The sequence below is a fragment of the Chiroxiphia lanceolata genome, chromosome Z, assembly GCF_009829145.1.
Source record: "Chiroxiphia lanceolata isolate bChiLan1 chromosome Z, bChiLan1.pri, whole genome shotgun sequence".
Lineage (NCBI taxonomy): Eukaryota > Metazoa > Chordata > Aves > Passeriformes > Pipridae > Chiroxiphia > Chiroxiphia lanceolata.
The window spans coordinates 22,245,952-22,267,539 of NC_045671.1; the positions used below are offsets into that span (position 1 = coordinate 22,245,952).

General features: G+C 44.3%; 1 protein-coding gene across 8 annotated transcripts; it reads left to right on the top strand.

The window, feature by feature from the left end:
- Nucleotides 1–1,620: 1,620 nt before the first annotated feature.
- GCNT4 (glucosaminyl (N-acetyl) transferase 4) lies at nucleotides 1,621–20,646 on the top strand. 8 transcript variants are annotated; one of them, XM_032676774.1, is made up of 4 exons: nucleotides 1,621–1,687; nucleotides 6,217–6,423; nucleotides 8,745–8,809; nucleotides 17,066–20,646. In XM_032676774.1, the coding sequence occupies exon 4, from the start codon at nucleotides 17,067–17,069 to the stop codon at nucleotides 18,432–18,434; it is 1,368 nt and encodes a 455-aa protein (XP_032532665.1). In that variant the 5' UTR covers nucleotides 1,621–1,687; nucleotides 6,217–6,423; nucleotides 8,745–8,809; nucleotide 17,066; the 3' UTR covers nucleotides 18,435–20,646. The 8 variants fall into 8 exon arrangements, with proteins under 8 accessions (XP_032532665.1, XP_032532666.1, XP_032532668.1 ...); XM_032676777.1 differs by lacking the exon at nucleotides 1,621–1,687 and adding an exon at nucleotides 4,030–4,181; XM_032676775.1 differs by lacking the exon at nucleotides 8,745–8,809.
- Nucleotides 20,647–21,588: the final 942 nt, after the last annotated feature.

Sequence of the window (21,588 nt, forward strand, 5' to 3'; positions counted from 1 at the left end):
CTTGAAGCAGTTGCAGTTTTCAAGTGTTTTGTCATTATGACACAGAGACGAAGACGGAGACTTTTTTTCTGGTTTCTGAACTTTAATAGTAACTGGAGGAAAATATCTTCTTTAAGTAGTCAAGAGAATGAGCAACTGCATACATGAAATTCAGGCCTTTTTTCTGGTCACCAGTAGTCAATTAACCACTAAAGTAGGAAAATATTATAACTGATTTGGAATTTCAAGTCTTAAATTTCTGTCCGTATCAAGAAAACAATCATGATACAGGAAGAGAGTAAAACATTTCAGAGGAATGGGACTTGGGAACTGAATTCAAAGAACTTTTAAGTGTTTTGTATCTCTGCCTTTCTGGGTTGTGGTTGTGGGTTTGGTTTTGTTTGGGGGTTTTTTGGATGTTTGTATGTTGTTACGAAGGCTTTGGCTTTGTCTCTGGGAGAAAGTTTTACCACTTAGACCAATATTTCTGTAGCAGAGCAAACTCACAGGTGAATTGTTTGGCATCTGTGTCCCTTTGATTTCACTCACGCGTTTCTGTGGCGGGAGTTCAAGCACACATGTAACTGGGTCACAGCAGCTTAAATAATTATCACCCTTGAGCCGAGCTGCCACAGCTGTGCCCAGCTGCACGATCTGTGCTACGGCAGCAGACAGATGCTCTCCGTTCTGGTGATCGTTTCCACATTTCCCACCGAGCTGGTATACTAGGGGTGCAGGCCCGCAAGCTCTGCCTGACCTTAAAACACCGGCCTTTTCCTGGAAGTCGCTGTGGAACTGCACTAGTCCGGTGCAGCGGCAGGTTATCTCACTCTTAGTAGAGGTTTAAATCTAGACCACAGCTTGTTGGTTCAGAACTGCAGCCATCGCCGGCGCCCCGCGCCCACGCGACCCGGGACCGCTGCAGCCGGGCCCCGCTCACGACTGTGCGCTCCCCGGGCAGCCGCGGAGAGGGCGAGGAGCCCGGGCCGGGGGCTTCCCTCCAGCACAGTCCTGTCTTGTTGCCGGGCCCACGCCGGCCGCAGCGTTTGCGAACCCGCAGCGCAGCGCGGCGCTTCCCCCGCTCCGCCCCCGCGGAGCCGGCGCCGCGCTCGCCGGAGGGGCGGTGGGGAGGCTCCTCCCGCACCCAGGTGCCGACGGGGCCCTCGCCTTCTCCTCCTTCTCCTCCTTCTACCCGCCAGGTTGCGGGGGGGGGTGGCGGCCCTTCGTATTTTTCCTCCGCGTCAGGGAGCAAAATGCCGCGCCGCGCACATGTCCGCGCAACCCCCGCACACAGCGCGCCTCTCGGAGCCGAGACGGCCGCGATCCGCCCCGGGGAGAGCGCGGCCGGCGGACACGTCCCGAGGCAGCGGCAGCGAGGGGGCCCGGCTCGGCCCGGGCCGCGGAGCTCAGTCCCAACTTTTTGCGCGCAGCGGCGCGCTGGGGCCGCAGCAGCTCCTGTCCTTCTCCCGGAGGCTTCGCCATAGGCGCAAACTTGGAGGCTCGGCAGCGGCGGCGGAATTTGGAGGAGGAGGAGAAGGAGGAGGAGGAAAGGGCGGCAGCAGCAGCTCTGTGGCTTCGCGGGAGCGCAGCGGGGCGGTGCTGTGCGGGGGCGAGAGGGCCGGGCCGGGCGCGGCGCTGGAGGCGGCCGGAGCAGCAGGAGGAGGAGCAGGATCGGTGCCGGCGTCGGCGGTGCTGCGGGAAAGTTCTGGTAAGAAGGCGCCGTGTGTCTCAAAAGTTAGTTACGGGGTGATTTTGCATCTCGGAAGCAAAACAAGGCAGAATTTACCAAGGGGTGTCTGGAGCCGGGCACGCACCTGCCCGCACCCCCGCAGGCAGGCGGCTGCCCAGATGTTGCAGCCGCACAAGCTGCTCTCGAGGAGCTATACACCAACTCAGGGTGATTTGATAACAGAAATCGGGTTTGTTGTGATGTTAGCCTTTTTTCATCTCTCAATAAGTTGCTAAAAACGTACATGTTAGTCTGTATCTGTGTTTAAATGTGCCAAGAGCACTTACTCATTTCTTTAGTATGGAAAGAGGCTCTTTTTCCTTGTGAGGAAACAAAGAGTAACAATAGCAAGAATCTGTCTCAATTTTTTTTCTTTTTTTTCCTGGAAGAGAGACGGTAGCAGCTTCTCCCTCATTATGGGGCAGACAGATTTATTAATATCAGAGTAAGGTTTGAAGAAGGAGACCTTAAGGAGAACCTCCACTGTGATCCATGTGCTCCAATGTGAGCATCTGCTCCACTGAACATCCTCTAACTCATTCCGAAGACCTAGTCTGTAAAGCAGCCTGTTTCATTTTGAGTGAGGCACATGTCCTTAATAGTAACGTAGTGGAGGCAGTGAACAGGAAAGAGCTGCTTGCTCTCTTTCCGACTAGGAACTACAACGGTCAAATGACACTGGAGGGCAAAATACTGAAAGCAAGCATGAGAAAGTGGGTTTTTACGCAATGGTCAAGTCAGCTGTACAGTGTTTCCCCCCACCCCCATACTCCCTAGTCTCTGGATGTCAGAAAATTTAGGTAGGTTAAAAAATGACTGGATAGAAGAACCCAAAATTTCATAAGAAATGGACAGTTGCAACCCCTGTCTTTGGCAACTGCTGAGCTGTAAGGAAATGGAAGTGGAAAGAATGTGTGGAAAAGGTATTCAAGAGTTCTGTGCCTCGGTCCGCAGGGATAGGGGAAATTTGGACCGAGCACTGCAGTTAGGGTTCGGACACAGTTGAGGTCTCGTGCTGCAATGCCAGTTTATTCAAGGGAAACAAGGGTTTAAAAAACCGCGGTTTAAGGGGTGGACGCTAAGCCAGGGAGGTGCAAGAGATTGACAGCTTAGGGAAAGATGTGGTAGGGGGACAGGGGAAGAATGGGTGGAACTCTCGAGTATCAAAGGGGGTTTACTAATGGTAGCTCTCTCTGCACTGTGATAGCTACAGCTAATCAGTAACAGAGGCATGGGAAAACAGAGGAGAAGAAGAGATAAACAGCTTTCAAAGGGGAAGCCTGAGGGAGAAATAGGGACAATATGGGAGTACAGCAGGATCTATAAATTTTGACAATGAACTGGGGTGTACAAGGGTTCATAAGCACACAACAGCAAACTGGGGAAAAACTGCCAGTCTGCTGGGTGGATTATTCAGTGAGTAAAAAGTCCATTCAGACTCCATTAATGCTTTTCCAGGCCACATATCTCTCCCATTCTGTCTTTTCATCCATCGCAGTTCTGTTTCCAAGTATCTGCTTTTGAGTACTCTTAGGTGACATCTTGGGCTGAATGGGTTTGTTCTTTCATGCATGTAGCTTTTCTGAGAAGGTCATAGAAAGGGAAGTGAAATGCTACTACGTTTGTGCAGCTGTGGTTTCTAGTTTTATATATATGTGATGCTGCTGGGGTTTGGTCCACTTCTTATCTTTTTCATTATGCTGCCCAGCTGCAAAGGCATTTAAAGATTGCCAACAAACTTGGCTAATGCTTTTTGAAACATGCATCATATAAATGAGCAATTCTTAAGGACTCTAACTTTTTGAAAAGCAGTAATGGTGATAAGGAATACGTTCAGGCTTCAGTTACTTGTATTGGCTGCAGCTTTGTGCTGGTATTACAGTGGGAGTGCAAGAAAGGGGTCCAGACACTGAAAACTGCTTGTGCTTGGGTTCTGTAGATTTTGTAGATCATAGCCTGTACTATGCATGCTATTTTCTGGCCCAATATGTGCAAATTATTCTAGTAAGTCAACAGGCTGTCTGTGATGACCTTAAAATTGCTTGGTAAAAAGCAAGAGACTATATCTCTGAGATTCCTTAGAAGCAGCCCAGATGAGTTCAGAAGAATTAACCTCACAGCATTTGCATAGCTGTTACAGCTACAGAAAGGCATCAGGACTCCAGCTTTTGAGGTCTTCCAGGAAATATTGATAAAGAAACTAAGAGATACATCAGATGAGTCATAGAAAGCTCTTTTCTATCACATAAACAGCAGGGTGCTGAATCCAGCAAGGGAGTTACATTTTGCGTAGCTGTCAACAAGTCAAGCCTCATCAGACCTCTCACTGAAACACTCAAAAATGAAGAGGGCTTCACCAGGATTTGCAATGTGCAATGCACAGGTCCCTCTGCTTTGAGTACAAGGGAGACAGCTGTGAAGAAAGAGGAGCTCTGTAATTGCATCATGCCCAGAGAGAGGCATCAATAAGCAGGTGACAGGGTACATACCAGCCCATCCGAGACCCACCCATCCTCCTACAATGTGTTTTGTCATATTATCTAACTACAGTGTGGTTTGTCTGGTGTGTCAGGAAGCTAGTCCCTGGCCCATGCAGGGTACCCTGGTGCCAGTCAAAGACCTTTTCCTTTTGTATTGGCTGCGGAGTGCAGCTGGCCTGTGTGCATTTTTATGATGTCTTGTTGTTTGGTGGGAGGGGTCTTTCTGCATACTTGATTCTTCAGGTAAGGACAAGTCAGCAGCCTAAAGATTACTCAAAAGATGCATAGTTGTCTGCAGACATTTCCCAGTTTTACATGTGCTGGAAGCTTTTGTCTCAGAGAAAATGTTCTATGTTCTTAATTTTTTTTAATCAATTAATAACATTTGATACAATCAGCCACTATACCCTACCATCAGACTGAGAAGAGGTAATGTTGACCCAGCTACTGTCATGCCGCATGGCATCTTATGCATACAGAGAGTGCCAAATATTAAGTGGGGAATCCAGAAACTGTGCTCTGTACGATTTTGCCGTGCTGGGGCCATCAAGCTAAGGCAGGACTGCAGGATCCCATGATCCTGAGCCCTCTTTGGAGCTTATGAGATTCAGCCTACTCTAGCCACAGAAGTGCAGGTTATAATTCTGTATGAGCTGGAAGTCTGATGATGAAGAGGAGGCTGGTGTGCACAGTATTTTGGTGAAAATATGGATGGAGAGGAGTTACTGCTGCTGTGCTTTCCTTGAGGGAAAATACTGTGATAATTGTTTGTTGTATATGCAATTGGTACAGTGTTTCATTTCTCAGATTTCTTTGTAACCATTAGACATAGAAAAGTTAGGTATAATAGCCTAAAAATGTATTTCTTGCCGTGTAGGAGACATTGTATACCATATAAAGTACTTACGCACAGATGAACTTGCAATGCGGATCATCGTATCCAAGCAGAATTTCAGGAAGTATCACCAGGGTTGTGGGTCTCAGAACAGTAGCCCAAATTTCTGGTCTTGGCTTAGTGTCAGAGCTATTTAATTTGTGAAAGGAGCAAGACCTCCAAGACCTGAGGTCTCAGTACCTGAAGTACCATGCTCATCTTATTGGTGAGGCTTTTGACAAAAACTCCTCACATCTCAGTGCTTTCCTGCCTATCCCCAAGTCCTCTTCAGCATGCTGTAGAGGAAATTAGGTTGCTTTGATGTGATCTGTTTTGTTTTGTTTTTTTTTCTCCTTATCTTCTTTTTTTCTCCTTACCTTCTTGGTGCTTAGAAATGCTACATGGGTAAACAAAAATATAGGGTTCTGTATTGGGTTCGTGTGGCCAGGTTTTGGTAGTGGTGGGGGGAATACTGGGATGGCTTGTGTGAGAAGCTGCTAGATGCTTTGCCCATGTCTGGCACACCAGCACTCAGAGGCAGTGTGACTTCATTCAGGCCACAATAGTCTACTGTCTCCACTCTCCATTAGACTTTTACATGGGCCATATGGGGCTGTTAAAGGGCGAGCAAGTCCTGCTGAGCACTCCTTGGCTCTCCAGTTGACAAATTAGCTTATAGATGGGAATTACGGAGTCTTGGTTGGTGTGATTTCTGCTGGTGCACTGCTCTGGTAGCAACTGGCACTTACTGGTCTTCGACTTGCAGCAACCTCATGATGAAGGGATCTTCTGAGAGGCCAGGCAGGGTACCTAATTGTTTGATCTTCTCCGTATTCAGAGTAGCTACACCAAAAGCCTATCGATAGCCCTTTGGATTCTTGGAGTACTCTCTCCTGAGGTAGTTGATGCCAAGGATACAAGGGGCTTCTCCTGGTCCTTGTCTCAACCCATAAACCCTTAGTTATATTTTTTCTCCCCTGTCCAGCTGCAGAGGGAAGCGATAGAGCAGCCTTGGTGGGTACCTGGTGTCCAGCCAGGGTCAACCCACTACAGGTTCTTATACAGATAATGTCTTCCACAGCTTTTCATAGAAAGCCTTGATGCTCACTATTTTTCAGCTAACTTTTACAATTTTCTTTTGTAATTTGTGCAAGAAACAATGTCATCCCTACTACTTCTGTACATCCGGCTTCATACGCGCTTGAAACACTGAAGATGGTGAAGGCTGCGGGCAGTGGCAGGATGAAGCAGACACCAGGACTGTGCTCACCCACCAAGCTGGATGTGCCTGTGCTGATATCCTGGGGCAGGGCATCCTAAAGAGCTCTGCAAGGGGAAGAGACCACAGCAAAGTCCAGGAGGTAGGTCTGCAGCCCTCCATGAAATGATCTTGCTGATGTGACAAGCTGTGACTTTGGCAGGGGGAATTGACTCAAAGAGGGTGATTTACAGCAAGGGGTTTGCAGAGAGTCTGCAGGCAGCTTAGTGGAGAGGTGAAGGAAATGGAGAAATATTTTGAGCTCTTAATGGGAGCTTTTCTGCAGTGTGGTGCAGTTTCTCCTGCCTTCCTGTCTAACAGGAAATTTCCACCCTCTTTTACAGTGCGTCTCCTTGCCAATGAATACAGGTTCTGGCCCTTTGGGTCTTATTTTTTTGTTATACTGTAGCTTAGGAGTAAAAGTTAACCCTCTCTCCGCTGTAGTAGTATTGCTTTAAACTCCTGTATGAGTCAGAACAAAGCTGTTAAACTTCAGATTGCCCTGAATTAGAAGGGAGTAAACTCTATTTGCTGAGGTATGTGTTTGGTTTTTTTTTTCCCTTGACTCCTGGCTTTATAGTACACTAAATCCTTGGTAAGCATGAATACTCCCGTTTCAAAAAGTCAAGAGCATTTAAATACTTGATGTATAAGCAATCAAGCTTGGGAATTTTCAGGACTGACTATCTCTGGGCATTCTTAACACTTTCTAACTGTAAGAGGGCTGCAAATCCTCAGACTGGCAGGACAAAGTGCTGTGTGATGTACCAAGAAATGTGCTGAGAGACTTTTTCTTTTCAGGCCTTCACCAGAACAGTTTCCATCAAAACTTATTGTAAAACAGGTCAGATTAGTTGGGGATGCAGAGGAACCAGGTTCACATCTCTCTTGTGCTGTTGTCTTCTTGCATGACCCTACAGAAGTTGCTTACCTCTTCTCCTAAGCAAAGAGCAGAGACACAGACTTTCTTTACCTCAGCATATATCTGAGACATGGGCATGCAGGAATTAATGTAAGATATTTTACTGAAATTATGGGGATTGCCATTGAAGACAACTGGAAAAGAGCATTTGGCCTTTTCTAAAGAGCATACAAAGAGTTGGGACCGAGTAGCAGACAGACAAGCAAAGCAACTTACTATGTGCTCAGCAGGTTCTTTTAGGAAACACAGATCTGTGTGTCCTGTGCAATGAAGAGTCCTCATGCTTAACACTAGGACAAACTCTGGTGTGATACCGATAATTGCCAAATCTTTGCTGAACCTGTGTTTCCCATGTATGTGGTAGAACCTGTCTTTCCTCTTCCAGAAGAAAAACCAGGCTGTGTTAAACTGTAGATTTTATTTTCCTGGTGACACTGTGTTGTTTTAAGTATTCGGGGTCTTAAAATTGGCAGACTTATCATTTAGTTAGGGTTGGGTCTAAAAGTAATGACGTATTTTTCCACATCTTGCAATTAAGTATGTAAACAATAGTAGTTACTTAGTTATTTAGTTGTGCATCATTTAGAGAATATCTAAGTAGTACATCAGACAGGCAAGTCAAAACAAGGCTGGTAGTGAGTGTCCACGTTACAGGGACATAGCCTGAGGCTCCAAGGCAGAGGAAGAGGGTAGAAAACCAGACGAACTTGATAGAATCAACTGATTTAGATTTAATGCCAATAAATGGTATTCCTACAGAAATCCCATGATCCCTATCAATAGATAATTTTGCAATGGAAATAACCAGCTAACAGCAGTAAAAACTAGCCCATTAATAAATTAACTTTTCCAGCTAGCACCATTGAATAATCAAGTAGTGTTAAAAGTTTAATTCAGTCAGACAGTTTACTAAAAATAAAATAAAATAAATTGCTTAGTAAAGCACATGATTACTTTTCCTCTTCACCAGCTTCCCAGGAACAGTGCCTCTCTACCTTTTCCAGAGATCCATCAAGACCCAGACTTGATTTGTATAGGCCAAAGGGAAAAACAGAAGGAACTAGCTACATCTTTCCATAGAGCTGGTCATGCAAACATGTCAAGTTTGCAATGCTGTGTGAGCAGGTGTGTATTAAGCAAACAGAGATATTTTATCAGGGAGAACTTTCCCAAAGTGTTTTTGCCTGGAGGAGAGGGAATTGTTCCCATAGTTCCCGGTGTTATGTAGTAATGGTGTTGGTTGCTGAAATACACTGTGACCTGGTTTCCAAGAAAAAGTGTAGACACTGGTTATGCCTCAGATGCCTTTGAGTGATGAGCGAGTTGGAGAAAGTACCTGTTCTGCTGCTTTGATTTTTACTGTTGTTGTTAATGCTACCTACATGAAAGCACTTACCCTCATTGGTCCCTTCCTCCATTCTCCTCCTTCATAATTTCCCAACCTCTGTTCTGATGCTCCTTCTCTTCTCAATACCCATTCCCTTTTTATTTTTTTAACCTAGGTGACAGCAAGGAGCTTGGTTCGTGCAGAAGGGCTTCTGCATGCAAGAGAGAATCACACGGTGGGGTAAGAGCACTCCTGCTCCCCTGCATCCACTCTCCTGGTTCCCTCTCCTTCCACAGACTTGCATTCATACTTGACCTTTTCACTTAACTCTTGCTCCATGGTGAGCACGGACGTAGTTTGCCTCACGACAGCATTCATAGAGAGTACTGTGTATTTCAGAACCACCGAGGAGAGAGCACTGACTACTCAGTGCTTGGACTTTCCAAGAATCCCTGTTCTATCCAGAATTGCAACTAGCATGTCTTGTCACTCCATGCTCTGGGTTAACCATTCCCAAACCAATGTGACAACAGATAAAGAGATGGTTCCCACAGCTGGACATCTGGCATGACACTGATAGTGGCATCTCTAGAGAGTCACAGACGTCTTTGATGGGTAATGATAAAGTAGAAAAGAAGTAATATAAATTCAGTAGGTCTATACATTAGGAGAGATCATGTCTCAAACAAAGTAGTTCACAAGCTGTTAATAAATCAGTGTGCTCTGAATATAGACAAACTAGGAACACCTCTGTACTGTGCAGACCACAGGTGAGACTTGCCATGCAGAGCAAGAGGAATGTGAGTTGGTAATTTGTTCCTGCTCAGGGTGAAGGGAGCTGTAGACTCCTCCTGTGCAAGAATGACATTGGCATCACTAAGTTGCACAGACTGGGAGTTGCTGTTACTCTAAGCTGAGCTGATGAAAACAGCAGAAATAGTAGTGTGAAGAGCTGCAATAAAGCCTTGGTCTCTCTCAGGAACGAGGGCTCTTCATATGTAAATCATTAGGGTCTTAGTAAAGTAGAAGCATGCCTTCAGAGAGGCAGGTGAGCCCAAAGCCTGCCAGTTCAGCTGTGCTGAAGAAGGGAACCTGTCCATTCCTCTGAGTTGCTCAAATGCCTCCTTAAACCTATACAGATGGGTGGCCTCAAAGAGGGCTGAAGCTGCTGCAGCACTGGTGCATATGAGCCATTGAAGTTTAGAATCAAGCAGGAACTTGATTCTCTGGGCTGCCTCAGACTTCTGCTGGCCAGAGCAGCTTTCAGGCTGGCTTTTCTCCATTGCTTCTGAGTGCCATTCTGGGATGGAGGAGATGCTGAGAGAGGATCAGGGTTGGGTGCAATGCTGCTATCCCCAGAACACTTCACATTGGAAGTACAACAAAGCTGTGCCATCACAAGCAGAGCTGGCAGAGCTTGCAGTCATGGTGCAGAAGCTGGGCTCTTTTCCTGTCTCCTGTTTGCTGGGGCCAAGACTTTCCCGGGAATGCTTCATCTCACAGACAAATTGATGATCCTTTGCAGTTCCTTGTATCTTTCCACCAGCTGCAAAGGGACTTCAGATGGTTAGTCTGGGCAAGGTGTGTCTTATGTGTGTGGTAGAATGACCAGGATACAGAACACGTTCTCCGCTGGTTTCTTTCAAGACGAAATCTAGAAGTAGTCTGGGTAGTTTAACCACATTGGGTTCTGCTCCCTGACATAAAATATATCTAGATGTGGTGGGACAACTACAAGCAGTCTACTGGAAATGTCCCTGCCCATGGTAGGAAAGTTGGACTAGATGACCACTAAAGGTCCCTACCAACCTAAGTAATTCTGTATTTCTGTGATTCTATGGAATAATGTATGATGGTTATACATATATACTTATACATAATAAAAGTGGTTATATGGTTTCTCAGTAGGAGTGATGCTTTAAACTTGATTTTACTCTGAAGGAATTTTTTTTTTAAATGCTATTCCAGATAAATTAATTTATGTGCTCACAAGAGGCTGTTCAGAGCAGAAATTTGGACCACCACAACTCATGATGTACAATTTCAGGCAGTTAATATCTGACTGTTCTGTTCTTCATCCAGTGAACAGCATTAGCAACTCCTATTTTATTTTTAAGGGGCTGTGGGCTTACAGGGAGATGGACGCAGCTTCTCTCCATTCCTTTTTGTGTATTTGTGGTCTACTTCCCCCCAGGGAACATATCCTGGACTGGTACGAGGTATCCTATGTTGCCCAGATAGGTAGTTCACCAGCTGACCTGCAACCATTTCTTTGTCTGCATAGCGCTGAGAAGGTGCAACAGTTTATAAGGTTCACTTTTCAACAGTTTGGTAAATACAGTGAAACTTCAGGTGGGCACACTCAAAAACAATTTAAATCTAGTTTACAGTGATTGGTATTGTTTCCACAGCTTCTTAGATATTCGATGTTATGGAACTATTAGTAATACAAATTAAACAACATAGGAGTCATAAACTTCAATATTGCAATAACCTCAATACCTCTGTGATAGTGCACTGTGGCCTTAGCCAGTGTGTTTAGATCACAATCCAACAAAAATTACCGAGTATGCAGGTGAAACTGCAGAACAGTTTTTTGGGCAGACAGATTGTCATTCCCTCTTGGGGTCTGCCTTGGAGGTCATGATTGCCACTTCTACAGATTTTTACAGAAAAGAACATTCTTTTTAATTGTGAAAAAGTGCAAATGAAGAAGAAAACATTGCTCTAATCCATCTTAATTTTGACAAAACCCCCCTAACCTGTAGAATAAGCCAAAGTGTAGATTGTTGCCATCTCTAATACTTTGTTCTCATTCAAAACTGAATTTCTTTTAGGACTTAGTTCAGTTCAGTTTAAACAAAAAATCCCAAAATAGGAAGTGTTTCTGTAGAGTTTGAAAGAAATACATTGACTTGAGGAGTTTTTTGGGAGTGCCAGTGAAATGCAAAATCATTCAGTTTTTCATGTGGCTTGTAGAACAGGATGTTCAGGGTTTTACAACTAGATTGCATGTGAGTTAGCAGCACACCTGACCTTTGCTTAACCCTTTTAAACTTCAGTATCGCAGAAGGCACACCTAGAGCCTTGCTTTCAATCAGAAGAGTTGCAATTAACACCTGCTGTTCGTGACTGGAAGCTTTTAGCTGGGCCACTTCCCGGCCACCATTCTGTGCTCCTACTTGAAGCCTGAGCAGGATTTCCTCCTCTTCCCAAAAGCTTCACCCATTTTCATTTTGCAATTGAATCCTGAGCAGTGTGCATGGCTTTATGAATTAAGTAACCTTTGACACAGTGATCTTTGCAATTGAGGGCATGATCTTTGAGAGGCTAAGAGCTGTAGTCAGTGCTTGAGGGATGGATGCTTTGCTTTCATTCATCTTCTCTGAGTGTTAGCAGCAGTTGTGAAGGGAGAGACACTTCCCAGATTTTTGAATTTTTTTTGTATGTCTTGCATTACAGTGCTCATGACAAGGGAAATGCAGATTTTTTGATGTAACAAAATTGATAATGGGTCTGTTAATCAGACTGATACAAATGCATGTGTTTGTTGGCCAGCTTCGAGAGGGTAAAATCTGAGAGGTTTAGCAATAGTGTTGTGCAGAGGCAGGAGAGGAGGATTTCCCTGGGAGTCAGAGTTCATGAAAGGGCTGTGTAACCTGGTGAGGATCTGGTCAGAAGTCTTATGCCAGATGAAGACCTGGGGCTCCTGCCCTCCTCAAGTCCTGAGCCATGCAAATATGTCTCAGGAGTCTTCTTGCATATAGAAAAGACAAGAAAATGCCAAGCTCATAATATAAAATTATAATATAAAGATGGAACTTTGGTGCTCTGTATGGCATCACCTGAGGAAAAAATTTGCATGGGCAGGATAACTCGAGTTAGTATCTGGTCAGTGCTACCCAAGATAGGTGCTTTGGGTAGGTATAAGTTCCTGTTTTCATCTGCCACATTAATCCATTTCCTGCTCCTCTGGAGAGAATGTCTATGTTTCAGTAGGGCTCTGAGAGCTGCATGTGGTAAGAAATAAACACTTTGCACTTGAGTCAAAACCTGCTGAGATTTGCAGTGGCACTTCTGTCCCATAGGATTTAATTCCCTGGTCATACACTGTTCCTCAAGAAATCCCAGTCTTTTGCAGAAATTAACTTTATCCTGGTGAGAGTCAAATGATTTAGAAGGGCAACAAAGCTGTTGAAGGGTCTAGAAAGTCCCTTGAGGAGTGGCTGAAGGAGTATTTAGCCTGGAAAAGAGAAGGCTCAGGGGAGATCTTATCGCTCTCTCCAACTACTTGAAAGGAGGCTGTGCCATGGTGGGAGTTGGCCTCTTCTCCCACACAGCTAGTGACTGGGTAAGAGGAAATGACCTCAAGCTGTGCCAGGGAAAATTCAGGTTGGATATCAGGAAGAATTTCTTCAAGGCAAGAGGGATGACCCTGGTAACTACAGGCCTGTTGGTTTCACTTCAGTGCCTGTTGAATTATGGAGAAGATTATGCTGTGAGTTATTAAAAAATACCTGAAAGACAATGCAGTCATCAGTCACAGCCAGCACGCATTCATGAGGGGAAGGTCCTCCTTGACAAACTTAATTCCCTTTTTTGATGAGGTAACCCACCTGTTTGATCAAGGGAAGCCAATTGATGTAATCTTTCTGGATTTCAGTAAAGCTTTTGATACTGTCTCTCACAGTATGCTTTTGGACAAAATGTCCAGCACACAGCTGGATAAACACGTGAGCAACTGGCTGATGGCACAAAGGGCACAAAAGGTTACAGTAAGTGGGATAACATCAGGCTTGTGACCTGTCACTAGTGGGGTTCCACAGGGCTCCATCTTAGGGCCAGTGCTCTTCAACATCTTCATAAATGACTTGGATACAGGACTGGAGAGGATACAAGTAAACTTGGTCACTAAATTGGGAGGGGCTGTTGAAGGCCAGGAGGCCCTGCAGAGAGACCTCAACAAATTAGAGGACTGGGCAATCAGCAACCATATGAAATTGAAAAAGGGAAAGTGCAGGATTCTGCACCGGGGATGGGGCAACCCTGGATGTACAGACAGACTGGAATACAAAAGGCTGGGAGAGCAGCCCCATGGAAAGGAAGCTGTGGGTCCTGGTTAAGGACAAGTTGAATATGAGTCAGCAGTGCCCTGGCAGCCAGGAGGGCCAACCTTGTCCTGGGCATCAGGCAAAGCATCACCAGCCGATCAAGGGAGGGGATTGTCCCACTCTGCTCTGCACTGGGGTGGCCTCACCTTGAACATTGTGTGCAGTTTTGGGCACCACAATATAAGAAAGATATTGAACTCTTAGAGAGTGTCCAAAGGAGGGCAACGAGGATGGTGAAGGGCCTTGAGGAGCAGCTGAGGTCCCCTGGGGTGTTCAGCCTGGAGAAGACTAAGGGGAGACCTCATCGCGGCCTACAGGTTTCTTTGGAGGGGAAGAGGAGGGGCAGGCACTGATCTCTGTGGTGACCAGTGACAGGACCCATGGAGGGAATGGCATGAAACTGTGTCAGGGGGAAGGGTTAGGTTAAATATAAGGAAAAGATTTTTCACCCAACAGGTGGTTGGGCCCTGGAACAGGCTCCCCAGGGAAGTGGTCACAGCACCAATCCTATCTGAGTTCAAGAAGCTTTTGGACAACACTCCGAGGGGCATGGCATGATTTTTGGGGTGTCCTCTGCAGGGCCAGGAGCTGGACTTCGATGATCCTTGTGGGTCCCTTCCAACTCAGGACATTCTAAGATTCTATGGCTTTGTTTGGTTTAGTAGCAACAGAATGTTTGGCACTGGGTTGTGGCAGGCCATAGATAGAGAGGCTTTGGAGCAGTGGAGGATGTGTTGGTTTTTTCCCCTCCTTTTTCTTTCTCCAGACTCACCTTTTTGAAGGAGAGAATAAGAGAAGATTTGCTCCTTGGGTTAGGCAATCGCTGTCCAGCCAGGACTGGTAGGTGTTGTCCTTCATAGCCAGGGAGATCACTTGGTGGACGCACAGGGTGGGGTTCACAAAAAGGTCACACCACACAGGTCTTCTCCCTCCAAAGAAAAAAATACAGGCAGGTTAGCTGTGTTCCCCTCTACAGGGCTTTTGTCATATGGCTGAAAACCTGCCTTTGGTTAGGAGCAGCTTTTGAGAGTGACTTTTCTCCAGGAACACAGATAAAGGAAGGAAGTAGGTAAAGGGGAGATCCAGATTAGACATTGGGCTGGGATAAGTTTGGAGATGTGAAGGAAAGCATGTGCTGGCTGAAGGGGAAGGCGGGATTTTTAGCTTCATGGGGATATGAACACCTCACTTCACTGTGAGGGTGGTGAGGCACTGGAACAGGTTGCCCGGAGAAGTTGTGGATTCCCCATTCCTGGAAGTGTTCAAGGTCTACTGGAAGGTTGGCAACCCTCCTGCCAATGGCCAGGGGGGTTGGAATGAAGTGATATTTAAGATCCCTTCCAACTCAAACCATTCTATGATTCTATGAGATAGATCTGGATTTTTTCTTTGTTACCTGGAGACTGTAAAACCTGCAGAGAGCTGCTGAGCTTTGGCTTCTACAAAATAGGTAAATGTTGGCTTACCCTGGTCTGCACCTGGCACTTCTAGGTGAAACAAGGAGATGACATTTCCTCCTCCTTTCTCTTGCCCCAGAAGAGAAATATCAAGGACAAAGATACACAGGGAAAGCTAAGGTCAGGGAGAACAGACTAATGAAGCAGCTCTGCCTTGACAGGCTGCTATTTAAATGAACTTACAGCTTGCAAGACCTGACATTTATGCAAATGCTAAAGATGCCCAAGTTAGTCTTGCAGTATGTTTGCATGCACACCTCAGTATTTGGTTTTATGTGCATATGTGGGATCTTCAGGCATCTGAGCCACTTCTGCTGGCCTTACCTTTTATTGACTCTGAAGCATTCTGGAACAGCTTTTATTCAAAAGAAAATACTGGAAGATGTTCAATGTAAAGACGAAGTAGAGTTTAGTTTAATGCTGGATTGTATATAATTCTGGTCTGATGTTCATTCAGGGATAGCAACAATGTTGCTTGCTCAGTACTCAGTACTCAGCCATTAAAGCAAACCTGTATCAAAAGAGGATATCTGTATTTAGCTTTTATTATGGTTATTATGGTTAACTAATACCTTAGTTAACTTGCTACACAGGAATGTTATTAAATAACCTGCTGTATGAAAAGGGACCATGTGTTTTTGCAGTCAGATCAAAGGTTGTGTCACACGGCAGAGAGCAGGACAGGTGTGGTATTGCTCACTGCTCTACCTCTTCTGTCTTCTAAAGGTTGCATTCATTATATGTTCATACCAGTGGATGAAAGTATTGTGTATTCATCCACCTCTTTCTTAAGGGCAAGTTAGCACTATTTTCCAGGAGAAACCTGAACCGAGGAAGGACTTTGGACTTGCCAGATCCTGTTGGGTGAGGACAGGAAAGAAATTCATATCTCCTTGGACGTTTTTATGAGCTGGCTCCAGTGTTAGAGAGAATGAGAATGACCTGCTTGAATTCTGAAGCTTTCAGTTCCATGCTTTATTTTTTAAAAATGCTAATATCTACCATTAAGCACACATTCTTTGCAAATTCACAAGAGATCCCAGTGCTGCTCCTGTTGAACCCCTTATAGTTACTCAGAACCCGACCCCGGGCGCTGGGGCCCGGGCGCGGAAAGGAGCGAGAAAATGGGAGCTTCGCCTGTGCAGACAGTGCCATCATGGGAGATGAGAGGGGAGCCCTGGAACACACAGAAGAGAAGGACAACTCTAAACCTGGGCAGATGGAGCTCGTCAGCCCTGTAAGGCCATCCATCTAAGAGAAGGTCACTCTAAACAAACCTGCATCCTGAGGACCTCACTGCCACAGTCCAAGCTCACTCGGCCCCGGCAGATGAACCTTAGGATTAAAGGGTGGGCTCAGTTCAGCGCATACTGTGTCTCACCTAAAAAATCCACTGCGCAGGCTCGAAGGCCTTACCCGCATTTGCAAAGCCCTCTATCACCAGCGCGCTTGTAACAAATGTGGGTGGAGACCTTTCCCGGATCTTCGTTCGCAAAGACTGGCCATACCCAGAAAAATAAACAATCCTTCCTACTTACGCATAGGACAGTGATGTTTATGCCAATCCAGGGGTTGCTGTACTTCAGTTTGTAACTCATTAGAAATTTAAAAAAGGTTTGGAAGGGAAACAGTAGGAGCCTTGTTCCAACACTCTTATTCAGCTGGAAATCATCTTAAATCCGAGTTGTTTTTTTAGTTTATTGCCTTCAATCAGCTAATTCAGGGGAATGAAATTTTAAAATGATGATTAAGAAGAAACTGTGGATTACCAGTGCCCTATCCTGATAAGGTGGTGTTTATGGTGTAGGCTGACTCATGTTTGCATGTCTTTCTTAGAAGTTGGAATTGTCTCCTTTCTTAGAAGTTGGAATTGTCTCTGATGATTTCTTTCTGATTTAAAATAACTCCATGTCTCTCTTTTCTTGCAGAATGAAGAGACGAAAGTGGCCCTACCCATGCCCCTCACAAAGGAACATACTGATCCTTTGTGTTACTGGGTGGTTAATTGCATTGCTGAAGATCCTCCATGTTGAAAGACACTTTTTTCCTTCTAAGGGCATTTACTTGGTTGAGCACTTCTTAAGCACTTCTTCTTATGTTAGAAACAGGTATTCATATCCTAGAAATGCGTTCCACTATGAAATTAATTGTTCATCTATATATGAACAAGATCCTCATGAAATTGGCAAGAGTTTAGAGATAAGAAGAAAAGAAATAGTTGACTTAGCTGATGAAGATGTTGTAGCAATGACAAGTGATTGCAATGTGTATCGTTCTCTTAGGAAATACCACCTAAAACCTGTTTCTCCAGAGGAGGAGAGTTTTCCAATTGCCTATTCTTTGGTTGTTCACAAAGATGCAGTAATGGTAGAAAGGCTCATACATTCATTGTACAGTCATCAAAATATTTACTGCATCCATTATGATGAAAAAGCAGCAAGAAGTTTCAAATCTGCTTTGAAAAATCTGGCTAAATGTTTCCCAAATATTTTCATTGCGTCAAAGTTGGAGACAGTGGACTATGCACATATTTCACGTCTGCAAGCAGATTTCAATTGTTTGTCTGATTTGATGGGCTCTCCAGTCCCTTGGAAGTATGTTATCAATTTGTGTGGTCAAGATTTCCCTTTGAGGTCAAATTTCGAGTTGGTCGCTGAACTGAAGAAACTTGGTGGAGGAAACATGCTGGAAACTACAAAGCCAAGCAGTAGCAAAAGAGAGCGATTTACTTACCACTATGAACTTATGAAAGTGCCTTATGAATACATGCAGATGCCTGTAAAAACCAACATTTCCAAGAATCCGCCACCTCATAATATTGAAGTATTTGTAGGCAGTGCCTATTTTGTTTTAAGCCGAGAATTTATTCAATACACACTTGAAAGCTCACTCGCAAAAGATTTTTTTGAGTGGTCAAGGGACACATACTCTCCAGATGAACATTTCTGGGCCACTCTTGTACGTGTTCCTGGGGTCCCTGGGGAAGTTCCAAGGTCATCTCAGGACATAACAGACTTACAAAGCAAAACTCGTCTGGTGAAATGGAATTATCTTGAAGATTATTTGTATCCTCCATGCACTGGTACCCACCTTCGCAGTGTTTGCATCTACGGGGCTGGAGAATTAAGATGGCTTCTGAATTATGGGCACTGGTTCGCCAACAAGATTGACTCCAAAGTAGACCCTGTTCTGGTAAAATGCTTGGCTGAAAAAGTGGCAGAACAACAGAAGGAGTGGGTACGTTTGTCCTCTGACAAACACTTTCTGCACTTAAGTTCTACGAATGCCTTGCTATAGCAGCACTGTGCTCTCTGCTGTCCTTGCTGTGTCCTGCTGTAGCACAGCACCTACAGTTCCTCTGCCTTTGCTGCAGGATGTCAGTGAGCAAAACATCCATTCTGTATAAAGTTCAAGCCCCTGGAGAGCCAGGTGCCTGGCTGTTTATTTATGAAAAGTTATGCCTCTCTGATTAATTGTTTTGTAACTTGCCACAATAAACCTGTAATTGTTCTTCAGGATGATTCTGAGAGGTGAAATTTTCTTTTGGAGGCTGTGGCATTGTTTGTCCCAAAAGAGTATTTCAGAAATGTGTTTTACTTCAAGTGTGTTTGTGTCTTTCATAAGAAACTCCAACACGTCTGTCTGCCTGTCCCCTTTTCCTTCACTTTTACTTTTCTTAAAGGAATGAAACAAAGACCTCTGTGTCTGCTACCTCAGGAAAACTGCAAGTGCCCATCTCACAGACAAAACCAAGAGATCAGCATGACACCAAATGAGCCATGTGACCTCACCTGAAGTTGCAAACTTCTCATCTGTGGGAGCTGCACAGATCTTTGCAATGTGAATATGACTGGATGATATAAGGGAAAGAAGATCCCTGTGTGCTGCATTGTCTGTAGCATTGTTCTCTTCTCCCAACTCACCTGTGCATTGCTTTTCCTTTTGTGAAGCACGTGCTCAGCATTGCTGTGCAATGCTATGGAATCTGTGATAGTTGGTTGAAACAGAATTGTGCGATGTTATTCTTCAAAGTTACAAGTGTGTTCTAAGGGCAGTCTCTGCAGCCCCTTAGGGTAGAATCCGTGCCAAAAGAGATCAATCTTCATTTCTATCTCTGCCCATAGAAATATCCTTCTGTGAAATCCCAATCTATACATAGTGGATAACAAGTGCTATTTCTAGTTAGTGTTGAGCAGTGTGGTGGTATGTTGAAGTGCAGAACATGCAAAGTTGAGCAGTAACCATAAGAATAGCCATATTGCAGAAATTATGACCCTGTGTAGAGTGTCTTTCTGTGCAAGTCCGTCGCTTTGTGCCACCATGATCCCAGGCTGACAGGAGCCTGAATGAGGCCTAGTTTAGCTGTAGAGCAAGTATTTTCCAACAGCCCCTGCTTACCATGGCCCTCCCAGATCTTCAGATAGTGAAGTGTCTCTGGAGCCTCCTCGCAGATGGCCTTCTCATGCTACAGCATGCAGGAAGTGTTTGCTAGTGTAGGGGTCTCTGCAGAAACCCTTGCAACTTAGAAATGCCACTTGGCATTTTGGGGATTTCCCTGGAATACTGCTCTGCCAGAAGTTCAGTTTTGGTGGTTCCAGTGGACCTTGAGGTCTAGCTTTCTCCATACCACTGTCTTCTTTCTAGTCATCTGTCTTTTATTATGGGGCCTCTTCCCATGAGTGACTTCGGGACATCTGGCCTTACTGTTCTACAAATTGCTGCAGTAATGACCATGTCTCATATCCATGCTCCTTATTTGATCTGAAAGAACCAAGTCACTTTTTGCTCTCACTTTCTGTTTATAAATTTAGTCACTGTCAAGTCATCTGTGGCTTAAGACTGGTTTGAAAGTCAGGAGTCTCAGGCCTTTTCCCACATTTGTGACACTGATTTTCAATAAGACCTCAGACAAACCATGTGAGTTTTCTGTTTCAGCTGTTCCAGCTGTAAAATGGGAACCACAATCTTCTGTTATTTTACTAAGCACTTTGGAACCTGTGGGTCTTGTGAGTTGGTTGCACAATACTAATTGTATATCAAACTATTTATGGAATCTGTGGGTGCACAGGTCACATATTTCTTTAATATATTGTTTCTGAAATAAATGGGGATTACTTTTAAAGTCTGTGTTGCTTACTTAAGTGACTTGCCATGTCTACCTAGGGCTGTCCTGACTTGATGTAATTTATAGACACTTTGTAGAAAATTAAATATTGATGGTATTTACAAATTCATACATTAGTACTTGTATATAAATAGAGTCCCCATGTGGTAAAAAGGTTAATAAAAGAGAATGTTAGGATCCCAGAGGGCCAAGCTACAGCCTTCTGTGCACATAAACCCATGGTTAATGATATATTTAAAATTTTGTATTTAGTTAAACTGGCTTTATGTATGTATGTACACACACACCCATTCGTGTTTAATTGGAGTTGTTTGACTTGCAATAAATTTATAAATATAATTCACCAGCACAATAAACTTTACTGAAGTATATAATTTTAATCAAGATGAAACTTTGTGCAACTTTAGTTGAACTGGGTTTAATGATACCTGTCATTTAACTAGTTTGGAATAAGGCAGGTCATCCTTCCAAGGTCGTAGGGAAGAGGATGTGGACGTGGCACAATGTGAGGCAGCATCATACATTACAGCAATATGTTTGCTAGATGTGAAAGTAGAAGTTGTACAGACATAGCTGCAACTTTATGAAGTTCTGATTTTCTAATGAATTCTAGATATTTCTGCTTTTTTTGAAAGTAATTTCAAAGGCTATTCAAGGCTGTAGAAAGGCAGTTCACAAAAATCACAGGCCTGATCAGGCCCTGAAAATCATCTAGCCCAGCCTCCTACTCACAATAGGATCAACACTTACTTTTAGCTGAGTTTCTTGGGCTTTCCAGGGACTCTTGCAGAGGGCTCTTCCTCTAAGGAAGGAGGAACATTTTCCATTGTTTCCAAAAGAAGAAGAAAAACAGTCAAAATGTAAGTTTCTTAACTTTGGAATAATATTATCTCTGTTTTTAACTTTACATTCTGCAGTGTTACCATTATTTACTTTTGGCTTCATCATAGTTGCTCTTTACTCAGGTAGGTCTGTCTTTGCTGCATATGTACCTAGATATGCAGCACAGAAAGATCCACAATCTTTCTGTGAGGAAAGAACCTGAACCTAGTTTATGGCAAAGCAAATATGAAGTTTTATTTGGGCCAAAACTTAGATTAGAGGCAGTTCTCACAGGGGTGCTCTCATAGGAGTTGTTAATTTTTGTTTTGATTTGTTTTGGTTTTTGGGTTTGTTTTTTTTTTTTTTGTTGGTTTGGTTTTTTACCTTAGTAAAGCTTAGATATCCTTTTCTTCTTCCCCTTCCTCACTTCTGAGAGATTCCTCTTGTAAGTTATTTCCCAGATTTGAAGTGCACATACATTCACACATATTGGATAGTTTCCTG

Excerpts from the sequence above, each read along its gene's own strand:
- GCNT4 (XM_032676774.1), top strand. The coding sequence starts at position 17,067 with ATGAAGAGACGAAAGTGGCCCTACCCATGCCCCTCACAAAGGAACATA.